Consider the following 16,475-nt stretch of genomic DNA (forward strand, 5'->3'; position numbering starts at 1 on the left):
GCGCGAGGAGCGGGGGCAGTTGATGCGTGCGCAGAGCGGGGGGAGGGGGCTGGGAAGGGAGCTGGCGAGAGCGGCTTTGGCGGCGGCGGAGGCGCTACTCTTGTCGTGATGCACCGCTCCAGCAGCAGCCGTTCGAGCAAGCCGTCTTCCAGCCGGTCCAAAACCAGCGCATCCAGCTCCAGTTCGGCTCGAGGCCGCAGCTCGCACCGCTCGCGCTCGCGCTCCCGGTCTCCGCGGAGCCGACGCCGGCACCGCTCGCCCTCCAGCGGACGCTCTTCGCGCCGGTCGCCACCTTCGCGCCGTAGTAGTCGGGTACGCTCTGCCCGTGGCGGCGGAGGCTGAGGGGGTTGCGGGTTGGGGAATTGGCCCGGCCTCAGCGAATTTAAGACGCCTCCGAGAGCCAGTGTGGTGCAGTGGTTAAGAGCGGTCGTCTCGTAATCTGGTGAACCGGGTTCGCGTCTCCGCTCCTCCACCTGCAGCTGCTGGGTGACCTTGGGCCAGTCACACTTCTCTGAAGTCTCTCAGCCCCACTCACCTCACAGAGTGTTTGTTGTGGGGGAGGAAGGGAAAGGAGAATGTTAGCCGCTTTGAGACTCCTTAGGGTAGTGATAAGGCGGGATATCAAATCCAAACTCCTCTTCTTCCGCCTCCCCAGCGTCCAGGGGTAACGGCTGCCCGCTCACCTCAGTACAGTGGTATCTCGAGATACATACGCTTCAAGTTACATACGCTTCAGGTTACAGACTCCGCTAACCCAGAAATAGTGCTTCAGGTTAAGAACTTTGCTTCAGGATGAGAACAAAAATTGTGCTACGGCAGCAGCGGGAGGCCCCATTAGCTAAAGTGATGCTTCAGGTTAAGAACGGACCTCCGAAACGAATTAAGTACTTAACCCGAGGTACCACTGTACCTTCCCCAAGGAGCATCCCCCATCTCTCGCACCTAACTGCCACTTACCGGAATAGCCAGCCGTTTTCCTGCCCCCAACTTAGTTATATATAACATCATGGCCCACATTTCTGGGCGTGCGCCCAGCAACCTTGAGCATCCCTAAGCAATCTTACCCGTGATCCCAGCCTTTGCTCTGTGGTGATGCGAAAGAGGTTGAAAGGCTTAATGACAGCTGGAGGGGAAGCTTTGCCTCAAAGTAGAGAAACATGAAATGTGCAACAGCCCTGTGTATCCTACATCTTAGAGGAAATCACCTTGGATTTAGTAAGACTTCTGAGTAGACCCGTCTCAGGTTGAGCTGCACGCTCCTTTCTTTCCTTCATTTCTACATGAAGGAAAGTGGCCGGTGATTTTTGGCCTCATAGAAAAGACCCTTAACAGGTTAAGGCAATACTGTAGACTTGGCTTGTGGTGGGGAGGAGCTTAGGTTTATTTTTACCAAAGGTTTGTGGATCGTTGAATGAATTTGAAAAGTAGGATGGCTGCTAAGGCATATTGGGCGCATAAACCTGGTTGGATTACTTGAAAATTATTTCAACCAAAATCAACACAGCTAATGGATAGTCATGCTTAGGATCAAACTGTGAATTTCAGAGAAGATTAGCCTTTGGAAGTGATTGTCCTTCACTTTTCATATTTGTCAATAACCAAATACTTAAAGATCTTAAAGGCTGGGGGAGAGATGAAGAAGAAAAGAGGCTGCATTTGCATGATCAGATCTTGGCCTAATGAGCTGAGATGTGCATAAATTTACTGAACTCGCATGCAATCTCTTTGGTCCCCTGTCCCCTTTGTTCAAGTGGGAAACATGCCAGGAAACCATAGTTATTCTGTTAACAAATAATTGGAAAGCTGGTCAATGGCTTCCAAGGAGGCTAGAAAATGAAGCCATTGAAATAAAATTTGCTTCCAGTTCCTGTCTTGTTTGGAAGCCAATGTTTGGATGTAACAGTACACTGCTGTTAGTTTTGATGCCTGGCTTTAGGAACGGAGCTGAGCAAGCTGCATGTGGATTTGTGACTCTGCACATATCTTGGCTTAATAAACTGAGATTTGATTATCTAGATAGCAGGAGGAAGCAGAGTGAGGAGATAAATGCTTCCAAGAGATAAGTTCACCTATCTAAAAATGTCTATTAGAACTTGGAAGTGCCCTGTTCGACTGATGGACTATCCCCCTGTTCCATTACTAATTAACTTTAAGAAACAACCCATTCCTAGAATTGACCGCTTTTCGGTGAAAAATGGGGGTGGACAGTGGTTTTTGGGTTGTCTATGTCACTAGCAATAAATTGGGAGGCTTCCTATTCTTCTAAATGGTACAATTGTCAATTTAGCTGCATTTTCTCATTACATTGTTGGTGTACATATTATCAGATGTCTTCACTGCACATTATAAACATTAGGTGCATGTAGTGTTTTTCAAATCCACATCAATTGTAGTAAAATTTGCATACTGCATTAATATTGGCTTATTTCTTAAATAGCATTATGAACCCCCTGCCTCATAGTAACTTACTTGGCTATGAGAATTCTGATGTTTTGTTATTTTAATTGTAGAGACGCTCTCCGGGCAAGCGCTCTCACTCTCCGGGCAAGCGCTCTCACTCTCCGGGCAAGCGTTCTCATTCTCCAGACAAACGCTCTCCAAGTTTGAGTGATGGGAACAGGTAAGGCTTCTCTGAATGCCAGTCTCTCATAATTAACCTTGGTTATCTTTCTTGGTACTTGTCCCATGGGTAATATAAAACCCCACAACCTGATTGTAAGACGTTGTGGGAAATGTATTGGACATGTTGGGAATCTCACATATAGGACAGACATATTTAACTCTCTTATTGACATATTTTTAATACCTTCCTTGGTATGGATTTAAAATGTTAGGAATTAAAGAGAGGTATTGAAAACATGTCTCCGTTTAATTTCATACAGCCTTTTTATAAATAAGAGCAGGATGGAGATAGATAAAAAGTACATAGTTCAGTTTTGAAAACCTTTTGTTTGATTGAAATCATTAGTTTTTACATCTACTTCTTTGAATTTTTCTGACAGTTTTGTCTTCAGTGGATTCTGAGGAAGCCGTGAGAGTAGATGTGGAACTGAAACAGCTTCTTTTCTAAAAATGAACCCCAGTTGAAAAACAAAATGATGAAACACCCTTTTAGTAAATTTCTTGTCACCTCATGACAATTTAGCTGCTATTTTAAACTCACATGTTCCTGCAGGTACAGAAACAGTGTGAAGATCTATATTATAATTTGCTTTCGCTGCCCAAACATCCTGTTTTCCTAATCCATTTTTAGGGGTGAAATTTCTTCTGCAGATCCCCAACAGCAGGTTTCTATTTAGAATAGGGTTATATACACAGACATGTACATGAAAAAGGGTATATTTAGGAAAGATAATTGCATGAATGACAGAAGTTGTAAAACACTTTCACACTGAACAATGAAACTTCCCTGTTGCTTTTACTTCTAGAGCCACTTCTAGAAGTAGAAGCAACAGGGAAATTTCATTGTTCAGTGTGAAAGTGTTAAAGCTATATCAACACTAGAATAAGGAAGACCCAAATTGGATCCACAAGAAAATGTTGCCACATAGAGTGCTGCTGATCAGGGTTCTCTCAGTTATTCCATTCCATTCCATTCCTCTTTGCACCCCCACCAGTGGCCTGTGCTTTTGCCCCCAACACTTGCCCAATATTCCATGTTGACAGAGCTTACTCAGTTTTCCTTGGGCTGGTTATTTCCTTATGTCTCTCCTTAGAGTTTTTGAAAATATTTTTTGTGCATCTGCAAATCTTGGGTTTTCCCTGAGCCAAAATATAGCCCGCTCTTAATGTTTGGGTGGTTATTTTGGCTACAGAAGGATTCATTATTAGTTTGCTGTTAGTATGTAGAATATGGAAGTATAACAGCAGAGATCATTCAGTGTGTAATTTAAGGGTTAATTATGTTGTAGGTAAGCCATCTAGACAAGAGGGGGTAAGTTGCGACCAGGGAGGGTGGCATGATCTTTACTGGGATAGTAGCTGCTTTGGTAAGCTGTCTAGCTGTGAGTGAATTTTCTTGTGGGTGTTTCATTGAATCTAAGATGCTGTCAACAAGGCCTGTCAAAAGGCAAAACTTCTTTCTTTCTGCTGGGCAGGGCTGTCTTACCCATAGGCGCTAGGGTTGCGAGGCACCCAGGTGCCAGGCCCTCAGGGGCGCCAGGCTGAGAGTCCGGGGCTCGAGAGTTGAGTCCGGGAAGAGCCCGCCCATCAGCCGGAGCGCTGCAATGAGCTCTTCTGGGAGCCAGAGAGCAGGCGGGTGGGCAAGCAGACAGACACGCGCCCAGCAAGGAGGAGGAGGACAAGAGGCGGCAGCAACAGCAGTGAGCAGAAAAGGCGGCAGGCGGCATTCTCTCAGAATGCAGTGGGGCCATGCACAAGCTGCCTCCTCAGCACGCCTTTCCCGCCTCGGCTTTAGTGCCGTCCCTTCGCTCCTCCGACGCTGGAAGCAGCAGCAGCAGGCAAGCAGCCCCTCCTCATGTTGCCCTGGGTGGTAGAAGGGACAGGTGGGCCAAAGGGTTGCCGTCGCTCACCTTTCCTGTGCGTTTCTCCACTTTGGTCCGACTTTGGGACTCGAAGTGCGCTAGCGGCAGCTCCCTGAGAGAGAGAAAGAGAGTGAGAAGCTTCGCCTCTTTTTGCCAACCAGGTGCCTGACAACTCTGGGGAACCTTTCCTTTAAAAAGGTCAGCAACTTTGGGGTTCCCCCCAAAAAAGGTTAACAACTCTGGGCAACTTTGGGGGGGGGCGCCGGGTGGATCTTTGCACCCCTGCGCCGCATATGCTTAAGACAGCCCTGTGCTGGAGTTTGGTTTGTTCAATAAACTTTGGCCAGTATTTTATTGCTGGGCACATTGCTCAGTGTCTCTGCTAACAGGGTACTGTTAAAGTGATTTTAACTCTGTCGTGGTGATAAGAACAATGCAAATCACCGTATTTTTCGCACTATAGGACGCACCGGACTATAGGACGCACCATGTTTTAGAGGGGGGAGAACAAGGAAAAAAAATTCTCCCCCTCTCTGCCCAGTGCCCCTTCAGCGAAGCGGCAGGAGGTGCTGTGCAGAGAGGGGGAGAATTTCCCCCCTCTTGTTTTCCCCCTCTAAAACAAGGTGCTGTTTAAGGTGCATTCAGTCGCCTTCAGGCGGCTACCTCGGAAGCCTGGAGAGCGAGAGGGGTAGCGCAGGGGGAAAAAGTTCGTCCTATAGAGCGAAAAATACGGTATAACTTTTTTTTCAGCTACAGATAGGTAGCCGTGTTGGTCTGCCATAGTCAAAATAAAAAAATTCCTTCCAGTAGCACCTTAAAGACCAACTAAGTTAGTTCTTGGTATGAGCTTTCGTGTGCATGCACACTTCTTCAGAAGACCTGGTCTTTAAGGTGCTACTGGAAGGAATTTTTTTTTTTCAACTGATAGCTTGATCCTATGAACCGCCCCTGCCCCCCTTTTTTAAGGGCTTATAATAGCTTGAGCTGGTATAGGTCTGTGTCTTGATGGACAATTTTTTTCAGTTGAATCCAGTTTCCCATTATAGATCTTATTCTCCTGCAGTATTAGAAAATTAGATATATATGCTAGGTTCCCAAATGGTTCCTTAAACCAAGGTTGCTGTCGTCAAAATGGAATGCCTAGTTTCCATTTTGGGGCAAGACAGCTCCAGTCTTAGTTTTCAAATGATGGACTGTCCATGATTGATTCTGAGTTAAACTTCTGACTACCTTGAGCTAGGTTAAGAGCTTTGAGAACTGGAAGAAGAAAAGTCACTTGATCCAGGGATAGTCCACATACATATATATTGACCTAAATTTACCTCTTTTTCTTAATGGTGACTGTTCCTGCTCAGGCTGCACAGAAAAAGCAATTTGGTTCCAGAAATTCATTCCGATTATGCAGATAAAATGTAACTGATAAAATTTTACAGGGTATTAGTGGGATATTAGTGTGTGAAATAGTCCAGATCCAATAATCCCCAGATGGTGATGTCGGGTGCCATCCTGGTGCCCAGGCATCTTCACTTGGTTGCAAGTGGTCAAAAGCCAGGGACAAAATGCGCCTGGTGCCTGGCTAATTTTGAACACTGCTTTGAACTGATAAAGAAGTTGTCTTCCATATTTTGATATTTTGCTTCATACTGTTTTTGACATGTTAGGTGCATGAAGATCTCTTCACAATTATTGTTGGGAAAGCGTTCAGCAGGCTGAGTGTGATGAACACATGTATTTAGGTTCAATGCTTTCAGCAATCCTCATTTAAAAACATGCAAGGAAGTTATTTTCAGTAGTAATTCTGAGAGTTTTTTTTGTTTCTTTTTTTTTGCTAAAGTAACATGCAGAAAACAGTATGTGAAGGAAATTATTTGAGGAGTGGAGGGTGAGAAACTTTGCTGAATTTGGAACTACAATATTGTTGCTGATGAAAGGGGGAATTCTACTACTGTAAAACATACCAAAATGTTCTGTTGCTTACTTTCCCCCTAGATAGCCAGCAAGACATTTGTGTTCTTTTTTTTTTTATGAGACCATCTAAAAAAGCTAAACACAACCCTAAATGTGTGTTGTTCAAATCCACCATAAAATAATTGAAGTATGCAGGCCTTTTGTGTAAGATAAATGGACAAACTGGAACCTGAGTGCTCTCAAGTTTGGGCTTCTGTTCCTTCTGTTCCTGTTGCATGTCTCCTATGCTCATAAATAACAAGACTTCTGAAATGAATTATTTCGCTCACTGCAGCATAGTTTGGACTGTCAAGGGGTGAAGTTATTGCTGAGTATATAAAATCTTCAGAACCAGCCATCTTGGGTTCAAGGCAAGAAGTATTGAGTTGTCATACAAAGGGCACTTTATGCCAGCTGGAGTTCAGGGGGGGTTATTCCAAGTTGCTGATTTTGTTCTGTACCTTTCTTATTAGGGATGACTTGGCTGATGGTCCAATATTTAGCAGTGGCCTTCCACGCCCTCAAAGCATTGAGCGGTATTCCTTGAGCAAGGAAACTCCTTCTTCACCTTTCAATACAGGACAAGATGAGGATTATCGCTTTAGAGACGATTTCCTCCATCAATCAGACTATAGCACCAGCTATAACCATCTACAATATCTCCCAAAGGAAACGGAAAGGTATAGAATGCTACTTGGGAAGCCATCAGAGGATACAGGGCAAGACCTAGAACTTCCTAAACATGACAGAGATGACAGACTGCTTAAGATAGACATAGAGCCTGAGGATTTCTTGTCTGGGACGTGGAGCTTCTGCAAACAAGATCCTAGTAAGAGCCCAAGCCTGCCGTTTCACGATGTGGATTTACGTGTACTTGAATATGCTGGGAGAAAAAGCAAAGAGGAGGAGCTGAGCAGAAATTGCAGTCAAGACCCTGAACATAAATATATTTATAGACCTAATGAAATAACAGCAATGCCCAAAAAATCTATTCTGAAGAAAAACAGGGATGATCCTTCGGTGCAGGTTTGGCATGTATTTCTCTCTCTGGTTAAACTGTCCTTTACACTTTTTACTGCTCTTTTATTGAATCTTAAATTTTATTATTTAACTTAATCTCTGTTAATTCTGGAACAAATACCCTCAGAATAATATCCAGGCTTCCCTCACAGTTGTGGAGTTTGTTTGGTATAACTTGTAGAATAATCAGCATATTGGATCCCATTTTTCTTGGAATGAGGACATTTTACTAGTTTTGGTATTTAGAGCAATTCTACCTTTCAAAAGTTTTCATTCAGCTTATTCATATAGCTTTAAAATTCACACACAATCAAAATCCTTACTTATTTAAAAAAACTCTAAGCTTTCCAGAAACAGATTTCCAGGTAGTATACATAGGAATTTAAATACAGGCGATTCCCTGTTAGTGTGGGGGTTGCTTTCCAGGTCATTGTGCATGTCAGCAATTGTGCGTAAGCCCATTTTGCTCCCTTCCAAAGCTGAAAGCAGCGCATGTCTTGGTGGTCACATGTCAGGTAGACAGGTGTGCAAGGTGATCGCCACCTGTACTACAATCTAAAACAACCAAGAATACAATAAAGTTGAGAATGGCAGAACTATTCAGCTAGATAATATAACAATTTGCAGTGGCTGGGTGACAAAAACATTTTTACCTGGTTTGAGCACCAGATTCACTATCCTTGGCAGTACATTCTGTAGCTGTGATGCTATCACTCAGAAGAGCCTCCCACTTGTATATGTGTAATGTTTTTCTCCTATAGATAGAACCTGCGGCAAGGTGCCAGAAATGTTTTAACACCTTGACATCTGAAGGCAGCCCTGTATAGGAAAGCTTTTTAAGGTTTAATTTTTTACTATGTTTCTATATATATGCTGGAAGATGCCCAGAGTGGCTGAGATACAAATAATAAATTATTATTGTTATTGTTATTATTATTAATCTGGACATGAAGGGGTTTTTTACCTCTACAGTAGAAAAATCAGAATAGTCAAGATCACCAAATTAAGGTGGTTTTTGGAATGGTACATCTGGGATTTGTTTTGAACCATTTAATGGTACTTGCAATGGGTTGAATGTAAACAAAATAAGGGTACTATTATTCACATCTGTGTGTAGGCTGAAATTGAAGAGTTGGCAATTTGTGCAGTACATTTACCATGTTGTTCATTTTTTTAATACAAGAATCTTAATACTAGAATTACCTAGTTGGATTGGACTGCAGACATTCTCTCAGATTGGTATGGAATGCTCTGAACAGGTGACATTTCATACTATCATGACTGGATTGTTTTTCTGTTGTGTAGCTGTGGAGAGAGAGCACCTTGGCAGGTGGTTCCAGTACTAAATATTGTAAATAAATAATGCTTTTCAAAACCGTGCCAACTATGATGTGGCAAGTACCTTTTTGGCATCCTGCTCTCTCTGTCTCAGGGTTTCAGCAAATGAAAAAATCAGTTCGTTTCTGATAATAGTAACAATATGCCTTTGGGAATTATCTTTTTGTAGCCGCCATAACCAGAGCTGCACATAATGCTTGCTTGTGAATGTTTTGGTGCAAAAACACTTTGGGTTTGGTGGAAAATGTTGATTTCAAATCTCCAAAGGTATTGTTTTACATATGTTTGTCCCTGTCCACTGCCACTGTGTTTCTCCTCAGTTACTCATTTGACATGGTTTTTCTTCTCTATTATTGCTGTGTAATCTCAGCAAATCAGGCATCGCAGAATGATTCTCAGGGTACTGCATAGCCCCTCAGCTTTGGCTAAATGACAGTGTTATTCAGGGCAAACAAAGCCCTCTCATTGCCCTCACTGTGAACGAGGGTTGGCTTGAGTAGGGGCAAGAATCGCACAGCTGTTATAAGGTATCAAGCTGACAAATCTTACCTCACTGGACTGGCAGTTTTATAGCTCATTAGAGCAGTGTTGCAAGCCAGGGTTGGCCTTTAGTGGGGGATAAACGGTTACTTTCTCTTCCAGTGCCCTATTAAAGATGATCAGGCAGGAGTGTTGATTGTGGGCAGTGAAAGTGACATGACAAAAGTGCATAAAATTATGCACAGCATGGAGAAAGTAGCTAGAGAAAAGTTTTCTCTTTCTCATAATACTAGAACTTGTGGACATCCAAGGAAGCTGAATGTTGGAAGATTCAAGACAGACAAAAGGAAGTACTTCTTCACACTGCACATAGTCTAACTGTGGAATTTCTGCCCACAAGAGGCAGTAATAGCCGCTAACTTGGGTGGCTTTAAAAGAGGACTGGCAAATTCACAGAGGTTATGGCTATCAGTGGCTGCTAACCCTGATGGATATGCTCTGCCTTCACTGTTGTGTTGGAGGTGGTATGCTTCAGAATACCAGTTGCTGGAAACTGCAGGTGAGCAGAGGGCTGTTGCTCTCAGCTCTTGCTTGTGGGCTTCCCTTGGGCTTCTAGTCGGCCACTATGAGAACAGGATTCTGGGCTAGGTGGGCCACTGGCTGGATCCAGCAGACTGTTCTCACGTTCTTAAAGTATGGCCCATTCCTAATCAAAATGGCCATCTTATGCAGATGTAACAGCGTGGTATTTTGGAACTATTTTGTCTCTTTCAATTCCATTTTTTATCTTTGTCTTACAGTTTTCAGTTAGTGTTATGAACTACTGAATATAAACCCTTTATATTAAAGTTATGTCTGTCTTAATAGATTGGGAAAGTGATTAGCATCCTTGCAAAATGTAGTAACAAATGGCAATTTCTTTCTTTTTAGCCTGAAGTCTTTTCTAGCAGTTCTGCCTCTCTCAAAGAGCCCCCTCTTCTTTCAGATGATCCTCCTTTTCCCCAGAGAACCAACAGCATTGCTCCTTTTTCAACTGAGGAGGTGAAATTCCTCAAACAGTTCAATAAAAATGCAGATGTAGAACCTGCAAATATAACATCTGAAGGCAATGTGCATAATTGGAAGCTGCATTCTGGCCAAAAACAAAACATTTCCCATTATAAACAGAATTTTGGGAGCTTTTTGAATCGGAGAGAGTGTCATGAGTCCACATCAGAGCCAGAAGACCAGCACAGTTACTTCTTGCTTCCCCATGAAAGAACCAGCCAGGATGGGAATGGCTTTTCACACATTCTGAGTATGAAAACAGATTCTACCAGCACTCAAGAAAAGAGAAGGAACAGCCTCCTTGATGATGTTGAGGCTGAAGAGAAGTTTCTTTATGGTGATAATGGGGATGACTCAATTTTTATTCAAAGGATAACATTGAGTGGTGATAAAGAACACGGAAGGAAGAAAACAAACTCTCCTCCTGCTAGTCTGTCTGTAAAATCAGACACTTTAGAAGAATCCAGACCAGAGCATGAGAAAATTTATGACTTGCTCAAAACTATTGGTCTTGACATTGGGGTGGCTGAAATTGGTAAGCTTGCTGCCCGCACTCAAGAACGCCTCCATGGGAAGAAAGCATCTCGTTCTCCTGATCGTCGTTCAGTGGCTTCTCATAAAGCTAGGAAAGAATCTAGGGAGTCTAAGGAAAGGCACTGCAGTAAAAGTGACACTCATTCTTCAGAGTCAAGGTGGAACCACTCTCCCTCTCCTGATTATTTCACACCATCTAAAGAGATGTCTCCTGATTCACATTCTAAGCACACTGAAAGCAAAATTGTAAGGCAAGATTATGATTTCCCACAAGAGCAAGCTGTTCCCATGGCATCTCCAATTCCATCTGCCCCACCTTGTCTTCCTCATATGTTTCCTGCTCCCATATATCCCCAGTATAGTGTTCCATTCTATTTACCATTCGGTGCAACTCACCTGCCACAAAACTATCCACCTCCCACAATGCCCCCTCCTGGCTATAATCCATATGGACAGTATATCACTTATGCAGCTTCTGGCTGGGCCACGTATCCTCCTCCCCAGCAGGCTGGTCCTGAATTTCCAAATGCACCTGAGTATGGTACTCCAACAGTGCCACCAAATCATTCAGTTTCCAACGTCAAAGTTATTCAGACAATTTCCACAACACGAAGGACTTGTGGTATCCAAAGAAAGACATCTATGATTGTTCAAACCCCTTTCTCTGCTCCTCATTCCAAATTGCTCCCTCAGCCTACCCACACAGGCGCTAAGGAAAGAATACCTGATGATAGAAATCGAGCTGCTCAGAAACAAAAGGTGAGAATGTTTATCTTACAAGCAGATGTATCTTCCTCCCCCCCCCCCCACATTTCCTTTTCCACATAGCAGCAATGTAGTTGCTGCTATTGAGAAGTGGATAGTATCCTTATAGACTTACTTCTGAGTGCCTTATACTGTAGTTTAAAAATATATACAGTGGTACCTCGGGTTACAGACACTTCAGGTTACAGACTCCGCTAACCCAGAAATAGTACCTCGGGTTAAGAACTTTGCTTCAGGATGAGACCAGAAATTGTGCGGCAGTGGGAGGCCCCATTAGCTAAAGTGGTACCTCAGGTTAAGAGCAGTTTCAGGTTAAGAACAGACCTCCAGATCGAATTAAGTTCTTAACCCAAGGTACCACTGTAATACTTTTTCTACTGCACATATTTTCCTAACACATAATGAAATATGAAACCAAGTGCAGAATTGGTTCCTTATTTAAGATTACATTCTTGGATTTAAGGTCTGCCGTTTTTCAGAAGTTCAAAGCACATACAATTTTATTTTAACTTTTTTCTGCACTTTTTATTTGACATTGGATTACGTATAGTTTTTTTGAACAGGATGTACCTCTAATGTCTTGAGCTATCTAATGGCTGTTTTTATGGTACTGTGGCAAGACACACCTTGTTAATTGTTGTTGTTTATTACCTGCCCTTCACCCTAAGGTCTTAAACAGTCTCTCTTTAAGGATACAATCTACATGCAGGTCCTGCTATTGGATCACTTGGTAACTGAAATCTCAGCCAAACACGAAGAATTATACCCAAACCTCACTACACAAGCAGCAAATTCAGATACCCAAACAGATGGAGTTTGCCTACTTCATGTTTTGCTGGTCAGCAGCAGCCATTTTGGGCAGAAACCAGGGAGGGAGGGGGAGAGATCAAACAAATTACGAAATAGATGTGTTCCCATAGGAAATAATAAGCTCATTATGTGAACATACGCCTAACAAATTATTTCCTGGGAACGCATTTTGTTCAGAAAGCAGGACCTGCATGCTTTTAAGCTTTAGTAAGTTTTAGTATGTTTCATGTTTAGTGGCATTTAGTATGTTAGGAGCTGGGTGCAATGAATCACAGGCTGAGTTAGCAAGCATAAGATGAAAATATTTACTTTCAATGATTGTTGTAGTTTTAGTTGGGTTGTAATCCATGAAAGGGGGATTTTTAATACCTTCCTTCCCTTCACAAACATTTCTAGGTAATGGAAGAAAGAGGGAAATTGAAGGCTGAACAAGAAGCACGACAGAAGAAACTGCATTATCTGACAGTTGAGTTAAACAGACTTACAAAACAGGAAGGTACTGCACTCATTTTATTCTTCCTTTCCCCCTACTATCCTCTAAAGTGGTGATGCTGGACATTGCATAATTTGTTTTTTCTCAGGGTATTATCCTAAACAGGGAATTAATTAGGGTAAAACCCAAATCATTGCAAGTAACTGTCAGTTCTTCATACAGTAATGCAAACCCTGCTTCTGTCTTTTGGGTATACCAAAATGGTACCTTATAATTGATTACCCAAAATAATTTTGCATGTATTAATGATTTTCTTATGCTTTCCACTCTACCACTTTGACTGGCTTAGGGGAGATGATGCGCAAGATGCGTAAGGCAAAAGATCCCTTGCTGGTGGAAGTGAACCAACTACGAGAGAAGATAGCAAACGAAGTTGCTCAGCTGCAGATGCATTTTGATGCGGCAGGGAAAAAGCAATCTGAGCTTGATAAGGTAGCTCTGATCTTGGGGATTAACATTTTTGAGAAACCCCGGAAGCGGTCTTCTGAAAATAAAGACTCATCAGAAAAAGACAAGTCAGAAAATGGAAAAAAATGAGGAGATAACTTGCAACTCAATCCAGGTAAAATAACAGGTGCACTCACCAAGAGAGTTCAGATAATAATTACTTAATTAGTCTGGATATAAATTAGCCTTTTGCCCATGCATGTATCCCCTTCGCTTCTCCCTTTGTACAAGCCAATAAACAAACCAGGAAGTCTTCAATTAACTTCCTATTTTATGAGTCCTATGTTGTGAATTACTGTTTTATGTCTAAAGGAAAGTAAAATAGTTGTTAAGAAGTTTTGTCTCTTGGGTCTTTGGTTTAAATTAAATGCTGATACAATATAACAACTCTACCAAATTCACGGAAATAGAAGGTAAGAGATCTCTAAATTTTCTAAGCCGCTCAAGGTTAATCCTAAATCATTATCTACAGTTCCCCCCCTCATTCACAGCTCTGTTGTCAGACTGCAATGATGGGAGAAACTTTTTTCACTCCCAGCACTGGGCTGTCAAAACTCAGAAGCCTTTCAGAGGTAGGAGACTTTCACATGTAAAAGGTAGCAGCAGAGAGTTCTCTCCCCCGCACCACCCCTTTTTATAAATAGCTTTTACTGTTGTAGCAAATCAATAGTGGCGTTTTGTTTTGTTTTGTTCATTAAATTTGCATATTGCCCTAAATCTATAGATCTCAGTGTTGTTCACAACATAAAAAACTTGACTAGGGGATAGGAGAGAAATTTGATTTGAATGCTGAATTTGAATGCTGAATCTTATCAAATTCTCACTTTCCAAAACAATATGAAAACGGAAACACAGCCATCCTTTAAATTTCACCCATACCCAAATTTTGCAATGCAGTTCTCCAGCCAAACAACCAAATGCATATATTTAAAAAAATGCCTCTGTTGGGGGAAAGTGCATAAAAATTAAGATATTAGTAAAAATAGCGTACACGTGATATTAGAGGAAATTGCAAAAATGTGTCCATTAGTCAGAACTGCATACAAAAATCTCTTAATTAGAAGAAATGCACACTAAAGTGCTGATGTATTATTATTATTATTATTATTATTATTATTATTATTATTATTATTTTAATAGCAAATCTTTGTAGAAACTGCATTTCAGATTAGAAAAATGGGAACAGAGAGAACCAAAATTGATAGATCCTTCCATCCCAACTTTTCTCTCTAGGGCTATATCACCTTATATGCATCTCAGAAAGGATGTTATGTTATGCTGTAGCATCCTTCAGTAAACATTGTGAGGAGAAAACATGGCTCCGTACTTCACCCTTCCCTCCAGTGCACTTAGAAGGATTATAAATTGTAACTTAAATGTAGGGTGGTATAGCCCCATAGAGGATTCAGAGTACCAGCACTGCTTTGCTTTGCTCTGGCTTTGTTATAGCAGCAAATACTTTAAATAGAAAAAGCCCTCTGCTGTAAACCTTTATCCAATTATGTCCCCACCACTGAAAGATCTCAGAAAGACTTGTCAATCCAGATGTAATTTTGTCACCTTTCCCATTTCCTCTTTGACCTCTTCAGTGCTTAAGGCTCATATTAATTCTACTAAATTGGACTTTTACTCAAATTAGCAATGTATATGTGTGCACACATTTTCTCTCTGTTTCTGTGTGCATGGGGGGGTGTGTGTGTGATCCAGGGGACGAGGAGAGAAGTGACCAGCAGGATTATGGGTAGGATGGAAACTATCATAACAGTTTCAAGTACAATAGTTACTATAATATAAATGGTAATGATATAAAATTGTACATAGCAGTACTAGAACATTTAGACCATTCTCATATATCAATAAAGAGGTTGGGAGGGGGATTCTTTAAAAGAAAAACATTGAAACTCCATTGGTTTGTGTTTCAGTTGCCCTTTGGATATTCAAGAACTGACTAATAACAAACTGATCATTTAACATTAACAGAATGCAAAAGACAGATTAAGAGAAGTCTTATTGCAAAGCCCAGTTTTACAAGTTTTATGAGAACCAAGTGACAGTGAGACATCATTCACATTGTTACGAGGAATTTGCATCATAGGAGACAAAAGCAATAAAACGTGACTGTTGCAGCCATTCCAAGTATTCAGACAATTGTTAATTATGAGTGGCGCTGTGGTCTAAACCACTGATCCTTTTGGGCTTGCTGATCAGAAGGTCAGCGGTTTGAATCCGCCTGACAGGATGAGCTCCCATTGCTCTGTCCCAGCTTCTGCCAACATAGCAGTTTGAAAGCACACCAGTACTAGTAGATAAATAGGTACTGCTGCGACGGGAAGGTAAATAGTGGTTCCATGTGCTCTGGCTTCCATCATGGTGTTCTGTTGCGCCAGAAGTAGTTTAATCATGCTGGCCACATGACCTGGAAAGCTGTCTGTGAACAAATGCCGACTCCCTCGGCTTGAAGTGAGATGAGCGCTGCAACCCCATAGTCACCTTTGACTGGACTTAACTATCCTGGGGTCCTTTACCTTACCATTCTCATTAAGGTGTTTGGGGTTGCAGTCCTATTGTGCTGTTAGTAAAAATAAACATTCTAGAAGCTTTTTATGGCTGAATATCGTGGTAAAAATGCTTAAAATATAAACAAGCATCATAAATATACCAACAAAAAGGATTGGATTTTGCAATCAGCAAATCTGTATTATATCAACATGTTTGGTACAGAAAGCCTTTTATAATCATTTCAGCTGTTAATGATTCTGCCATTGTGCATTCTAGGACTCTAAATGTATAATTAGAAGTACACGTATATATTACTCAGATTGCTACATTATATAATCAGAAAGATACAATTGTAAAATGATCTATTTTAACACTTGCTTAGCCAACAACTGAAATTTTCTAAAACAAATTATTGTGCATAGTGATTTTTGCAATCCTAAAAATTATGTATAGATTTGTGTTTTTTAAAAGATTCATTTTATAGAGGATTTTGTGTACAATCTGGTTTTTCTGCTGATCTGTAACAACCTGGCCACAGAAAAATCCATATCTTGACAGTGAGTTACTCTTATAGGCATCTGTTTCCCACTTTATCTAGCATAATTAGATTT

The 16,475-nt window shown here is 41.6% G+C and overlaps 1 protein-coding gene across 3 annotated transcripts in view; it reads left to right on the plus strand.

The window, feature by feature from the left end:
* Positions 1–16,475, plus strand: part of LOC309528631 (zinc finger protein 318-like) — a 25,977-nt gene continuing 9,502 nt past the window's right edge. For all 3 annotated transcript variants that reach the window (XR_014217856.1, XM_082216233.1, XM_082216232.1), the window contains exons 1-6: positions 1–312; positions 2,511–2,620; positions 6,905–7,457; positions 10,200–11,609; positions 12,822–12,921; positions 13,208–13,480. Coding sequence is in view for 2 of the 3 variants with exons in the window: in XM_082216233.1 (XP_082072359.1) it covers positions 109–312; positions 2,511–2,620; positions 6,905–7,457; positions 10,200–11,609; positions 12,822–12,921; positions 13,208–13,455 (2,625 nt within the window). In the remaining variant the exon portion in view is untranslated. The remainder of the gene's footprint in view (positions 313–2,510; positions 2,621–6,904; positions 7,458–10,199; positions 11,610–12,821; positions 12,922–13,207; positions 13,481–16,475) is intronic.

The sequence above is a fragment of the Podarcis vaucheri genome (assembly GCF_965113315.1).
Source record: "Podarcis vaucheri genome assembly, chromosome: 3".
Lineage (NCBI taxonomy): Eukaryota > Metazoa > Chordata > Lepidosauria > Squamata > Lacertidae > Podarcis > Podarcis vaucheri.